At 38.6% G+C, this 7,245-nt stretch overlaps 1 protein-coding gene across 1 annotated transcript in view; it reads left to right on the plus strand.

Annotated features, from left to right (window-relative positions):
- The window catches only part of LOC115234710 (collagen alpha chain CG42342-like), a 140,446-nt gene that overhangs the window by 100,523 nt on the left and 32,678 nt on the right, over positions 1-7,245 (plus strand). Inside the window, exons 2-5 of the mRNA XM_029806000.1 lie at positions 176-255; positions 933-968; positions 2,310-2,345; positions 7,046-7,224. Of these exons, the coding sequence (XP_029661860.1) occupies positions 176-255; positions 933-968; positions 2,310-2,345; positions 7,046-7,224 (331 nt within the window). The remainder of the gene's footprint in view (positions 1-175; positions 256-932; positions 969-2,309; positions 2,346-7,045; positions 7,225-7,245) is intronic.

The raw sequence follows: 7,245 nt of genomic DNA on the forward strand, positions 1-7,245 counted from the left end.
TAATGTGTATAAAACAAAGAGATGAAATACCTATTCGTATATATTATATTTTTCTTGTTCGGCAGCTGAAACTATGCTCGTTTTCCTGTCGCTAAGAGAGAAAAAGAGTTTGAAGATATTTTAGGTACATGTATATATATGTGTAACTTCATAGTTTTGTTACTGTGTTTTTCAGGTCCACCCGGTGAGCCAGGTCCACCCGGAAAGAGGGGCAAGAAAGGAAAGAAAGGCGATCCTGGGGAACCTGGTGCACCGGTGAGTATCCCCTGTGCCGATACTTTGGTACATAACGCGCGGCATGTCATCGTATATAATACATATACTATTCTATATAAACTGTCCCAGTAGAGAGTAATAATACATCGCACGTGTAATTGTGTGTGTGTGTGTGTGTGTGTGTGTGTGTGTGTGTGTGTGTGTGTGTGTGTGTGTGTGTGTGTGTGTGTGTGTGTGTGTGTGTGTGTGTGTGTGTGTGTGTGTGTGTGTGTGTGTGTGTGTGTGTGTGTGTGTGTGTGTGTGTGTGTGTGTGTGTGTGTGTGTGTGTGTGTGTGTGTGTGTGTGTGTGTGTGTGTGTGTGTGTGTGCGTGCGTGCGTGCGTGTGTGCGAGTGTGTTTATTAGGGAGCGTAGCAGCTCCACGCATGAAGTGGTATATATGTATAGTTAACGGTACGCGTTATATTCTCTCTTTCCCCTTCCCCCTGCTCTCCGGACTTCGAGACCGACGGACGAGTACACGTGGTGATGATTAATGTAAACATACGCGTTTTCGCGAGATTCGCGCACGCACGCGGCGAAAAGTATTAAAGACTCACACCGAGTAAGAAGCGCGAAACTCTAAAGTAGAAAATTTAACTTGAGTAATACCCCTTCTTCCCCATGTCCCCACCTCTCGTGTAAACGAGTTTTTAATTTTTTATACCCCTTCTTACAGGGTGTGGCCGGGACGCCGGGCAAGAACGGTTTTCCGGTATATTATTTTTTATTTTCTTTCCACAAACACTCCTTCTCGCTTCTTTCTCTCTGTGTATATCTGTCTGTCTGTTTGTCTTGTCCTCATGCTTCTTTTTTTTTTTCTTTCTCTCCCTCTCATTCTCTGTCTTTTTCTCGCTGTCACCTTCTTGAACACTACGACTCTTACCACACTGTGTATCGAACATAACAGCCATTAAGTGCTATTAATACGTATCATGCAGCCGCTGATGTGCGATTCTTGCTCGTTTGACCTGCTTCTTTATCCGCGAGCTGTCTCTTGACCTGGATCCTCTTCCGGCTCTCGATACAGCTGTCCACTTAGATTTTTTTTTTTGTACCGTATATCAGCATGATCCATACGCGCAATCGAAGATCCGTGAAATCGGATTTTGATATTTTCGTTTCTATATACGATTCATCGTGCATCGCTTCGATGACTGAGGGTGCAACTGTATATCGAGGAAATAGATTAATTGCATTCCCCGCTTCGTTGCAAGCATCCTCGTTTTAATTGATAGCAATCTTGGGTGGCCTATTTCTGATTTACTTGAAAGTAAAAAGTTATCATATCGATGCAATTATAATTGCCGAGTGGAATCTCGTATATTAGTGACCTATTTACAAATATTAATATCTCGAGTAATATTTCTTTAAAAGGGAATATGAAGAGAAAAGATTTCTTTCGGTACAATTTTAATTATATCACGTAGTACATAAAAATAAATTTATTCTTTATAATTTTGTATTCGTATACAGTTTGATTAATTAGTAAAAAATGCTGCCACTCTTTATTTAGATTTACGCAATTAAAAATTTTATTCCCAAATTTAAATTCATGTAATGAAAAATTTCACATAAACTGACGCGTAAACCAACATTTAATCGTCAAACGTGATCAACGGCGATAATATGATTTTGAAAGAAATTCGAAATAAATTGGCATAAAGATGACAACGAGTCATATGATCTGAGGATATGACCTGGCATCAAATATAAGAGTTGCCCTATCAGGATCGAAGCTGTGCAAAATTAAAAATTCACGTGTGCTGAATAAAGTTTCTATTAACGGCGTTTCGTCGCGATATTTTCGCGTCGCGCCGCAAATGTATGTTACTATAATACATCGGGAAGAATCATGCACTTTTGTCGTGCCTGGAAGCATAACGACTCATCACGATTCTGGTTTGTCGCGCTCGTCCATATTTATTACATGTTACATACACAAGGAATGAAATTTTCAAGGGCGTGCTCAGCCCGCAATTTTTCACTTTTCTTCGTTCGTCGTTTACGGACGCGTGAAAGCGACGACTGGCACTGATCGGCGGTGTTCTTTCAGGGACCCATCGGCTTGGACGGACCCAAAGGTGATCCGGTAAGTTCACCGTATAACTTAGATTTTTATTTCCTCGCGGAGTTATAAGCGTGCGATATTAATTGTATCGTCAAAGCATGAAAGAAGATACTTTATTCATGACGCTTAATATTTTAAATATAGCATTATATAATAGAATAAGGATTATGGACGCGCCAGAATTTAATCATAATGTATTTCGTGCGGTGAAAAATCCCACAAAATTTATGCTTACATAATATATCATAATAATAATGGCTCTTTCTCTTATTGTAACCACAGGAATGTCGAAATGTGCTGCTTGATTCATGAATTTTTATACGGTTTCATACATATTTAATGAAATGAAATTTGCGCGATAGAAACAAAAGCTAAACATTGTAAAACAGTCAGCTCGCGATATATGTGAGATACATATATTTAAAAAATTTTTTTGTTTCACTGCAACTATTGATATCGGCTGATCATTCGTATGTTTTATTTAGCACAGTTACAAAATTAAACGTGTTATCTAAATTGTTTGCCCTAATTATATAAATGTGAAAGGAGGTCGCGTAAGATATTTCAGAAATATCTGCCTATCACATTATTCTCAGATATCACATCGGGAATTTATTTAAAACGTATCTTTTTATGCAGCTTCAGATTAATTAAACGAGTATATTTCTAAAGTACAGTCGCGCATCACACATATGACGTGAGTCTTACCTTGAAAAAGATTATGATCAAGAACAAAAGTAACAAAATCAAACGTTTGAAATGACAGATGTAAAGATAATGAAACAAGAGAGCGAGAATTTTGATATCGAGTTTCCGTCAGATACAGCTGTTCCGGAAAGAATGAAAACTTTTACCGATTTATTTCGCATCATATTTCAATCGAAATCAGAGTAAGATATTTAGCCAGTATTTCGAGATACACGATCAGTACTCGATCTATGATTACACACATGTTCAGTATGAGAACCGGAACATGTTTACGTGTTTGTTAATTACAGACTCGTTCTGCTCCAGCACTTTTTCTCTCGTCCCCTTTGTTCGCTCGCTGCTTCTGACATATGTTCAATGAATTAGCCATAAAAATGCAGGATGATCAATCATACGAGCGATACACTCGGGTACCCTAGAGTTCGCTATCAAACTCGGTTTTTGATGTGCGTAGTTAAAATGCATATAAATGTATCGAAGTTTAAAATCAAATGAAACATTCGATACAGATGTTTTTGCCAACATTTATATCGGATGCGTCCCTAAAACAGCTAATCGAGAATTATTATTATTATTGTATATTATTTTATTTTTTTGTCGCTAATAAATGAAAATTAAACACAGTGTTTTCCATAGTGTTCTGATATTCGCAATGTACACAGTGTATAGGTAAAAAATCTGGAACACATTAAACTTGCAATATGTATTGACTTGCGGTCTTGCAGACAAGCGTCGACTCTTTTGTGACTGTAGAAAAATTTTTTAATTTAAGAAAGTATTGGAGAGAAAATTGTAACTATATAAAGTTAACCTGAAAACTATTTTTACGTAGCGAATATATTTATGTAGCTAAAAGGTTACGTTCTAAAACGTATTTATAAAAATTATATTACCGCTAATATTTTGCAATCGTTATAATGGAGTTAAGAAATTATGACAAATCAAATTATTCAATTTTTTCACAAGCAACAGGTAACTTTAACAAAACAAAAGTCAAGTTTATCAAAAAATTTGACGTACAAATTTAATTATCTGTATCTTTTTAACTAGCAATCGTTTAGTCAATAGTTGTAGATATATCGCGATTTATTAAGAGACGACTGCGTACATACTCTTGTTCGCGATTATAGTAGCGTCGGTCGAATAGAATCGGAAGATGAATCGGATTTTAAATTGAAGATTTGCTCGCTCACTTGCGTCCACTTACTCTATTAATTCTGCCGTTCGCCGGAAAGCAGTTGCTCTCGTCTGCGCTCGGTTGCTATATTTTCTACGGGATACGATCTTTTAACTCCAGTCCGATTCATCGTTTGAAACTATTCATCAACTGGCCTGCTATTACGTACTACCTTCCTCTCACACTGAACGGGTTGCCGTGAGTCGTAAATCGTATAGGAGACGACGTACAAAGTTGCGATGTGTACCGCCCCCTCCTCATCATCGTTGTCGTCGTCATCGTCATCTCGTTTTGCTTATCATTCATAAATGCATAACAGTCATATACATAGATAATGGCGGGATGTCTCCTCAAATGCGCGGACGAGCAGGATGCGAATATCGGAACCGACGCGAACGCGAATTGACTCGTCCGCATTCCTTATTCGCCGACTTATTATTCTTATTATTGGTCTAGTCATTGAACATGCAAGCCGAACGCGAGACGTCATTGCTCTCTTAAACTTTTCTCGACGATGACGAATCTTGATGCGTATTCGCAAAAATATGAAAGAACTATCGTCGCACGAATACGTTTTGGATTTAATTGTTGGGATCCAAATTCTGTACAGCTTATGATCCGTCTTGACATATATGCAAGATCATTGCGCGACGAGATTGTCGTGTATACGTGACTTTCAGTTATACACAAGGTCCTTGTGACACGCAAAGTCTTTTCGCATGACAGGTCCTTGCGTTGGTGGCCCTTTGTAGCCACCTAGTTTGCCTTATCGTAGAGCCTTTACACACACACACACATATACGAATGTGTCGCGTATAGGTTGATGCATAGGATGTCGCAGAATTTCTGCCATTTCCCTTAACTACAGACACTATGTAATTAATTAAAAAGGTTGACGACACGATAATAAGTGCTTTTCACACATAGATGCGAATAACTAGATAATAAAGTATCATTTTGTACCTTGTCTCGTAAATGGACTATAATTGAATATAATTGTAATTTGAGACACGCAGTTAGCGAGATACTTTATGCTAAGGGATAAAAAGTTACGCGCGAGAAAGTTAAAATCCAATACAATTTTCATCAAAGAACAATTAACCTCGAGTCGATCGAGAGAGCTCAGATGAAAGGTGCGACGATAGTTCTGGGACACCCTGTGTACGTTCAGGTATCCGACAAACTGGGGAGAATATACATGAGGATGTATTGTGTGGTAGGTGGTACGTTGACGTGGCTGGTCTCGGTGGCGGTAAGGTACAAACGACAAAGTAAACAGATAGCGAGAGACCGTACCCAGGAGAGGAAGGGAACGAGAACGCGCCGGTGGAAAAGAGAGGAACCGGAGAGACAGAAAGAGAGAGAGAAGGAAGGAGCAATAAGTGCATTGCAAATATCGCGTGATATTTATTCTGTCGATGGCCGGGAAAAGAAAAGAGACCCAAACGCGCGCGATCGACTCCTTCCTCTCTCTCTCTCTCTCTCTCTCTCGTGTTCCTCTCTTTGCCCGGCCGGCGTTTTCTTTAAACGAGTGTGGCAAACGAGTGTGTACACAGTCGCCGGCGACCAATACAGGACCGCACACAGGACGGGTATTTTCCCGAGATTCGAATAACGAATCTCGACGTTTATATCGGATTTCGTGCAAATAGTCGCGGCGCAGGTTACAGCAAGTAGCGCCGCAATTTGCCTCGGGATCGTGGAGTTTACTCTGTGTTACTCCGGCGGCGAGATTTCACGCAAATACACGGTTTACCTTCTTTGAAATTTACATTTACTGTACGCGCGCGCTATCCCCTGTCCTGAGCCCTAACGAAATATTAAATCGCATATTTAACCCTCGCTGAATCGCGTAATCGAAAAGCCCTACAATTTTGCGAAATGGAGTTTTAACGCCGGTCTCTTCATCAAGATGCATTGTGAGGAGACTCCATATGCATGATAATATAGTTCTTGTGCATTGATACAGCGCGGAAAAGTAAATCTAAATAAATCGGCTTTAGAGTAGAATAGAAATGAATCGGCTTTTTACGGCTGGGTCTTCTCTCGCATACTTCATACAATGACTGTGGATTAAATCTGATTGTGAACCTCTAGTGCAGTATTTTGTGTTATTCTAAGAGAAATATGCGACACAATTTAAACATTCAATGTTTTTGTAATTATCTTGTCTTCTAATGTATCTAACAATTTTATTTGTACTTTGTTTATTTGTTACGAATACACAACGAGTTTACATTAATAACGATAGTTTTAAGTAGTAATAATAATCTCATGCGAAATTAAAGAATAAGATAAGGATTAATCACGTATATTATTGTTAAAAAGAATAATCGATGAAAGCGTGTGAAAACTTACATGCGCGTCAAACTTTTATGTAGATTAATATGAGAGAAAATTTTAATAAGCGAAATTATTCGGAAAATCTCATTTACTTTAATAATAGAATCTGCAGAATCTTCCGTTACAGACGTTCTACGTTATCTCTGAAACGGAACGATAGCAGCAAAATTCTTGATTAAAACTGAAAGTGTCTGTAATTCCATACACAAAGATAAATTACCAAAAGAAAATCTCAGCATACCGTTACAACATTTAATTGAACGAATTAAGATGATAAAATAATTACAAGAAGAAAGAAAAAATTTTTTTTTTAATTTCAAGTGAGGAAAAATCTCTTGGTATTTTTTTTAGAATTAATTCGACATTAAAGTCGAGAAATCTTTGATCGCGATATAGTTAACGATAAAGGAAAGGATATTCATGTTGAAAGCATGTTCATTCTGTTTATCGCGTTATTACTCCATGTAATACACAGTGTCTCTTTTGTTCGCAGGGCCGACCTGGTGACAAAGGACAGAAGGGTGAGCTGGGCAGCCCCGGATTCGACGTCTTGTCCGCAGTGAAGGTATCTAAGCTACGCTATCTGACAGGAGTAAAGCAATATATCCGCGCACTCTTAATGCGCGAAAATGCGTACCGCGCTCTCTCTCTCTCTCTCTTATTTCTCATCCTGCACCTCTTGCACCTTCTCTC

This window comes from Formica exsecta, unplaced genomic scaffold (assembly GCF_003651465.1).
Source record: "Formica exsecta isolate Colony F162 unplaced genomic scaffold, ASM365146v1 scaffold201, whole genome shotgun sequence".
NCBI classification, from domain to species: Eukaryota; Metazoa; Arthropoda; class Insecta; order Hymenoptera; family Formicidae; genus Formica; species Formica exsecta.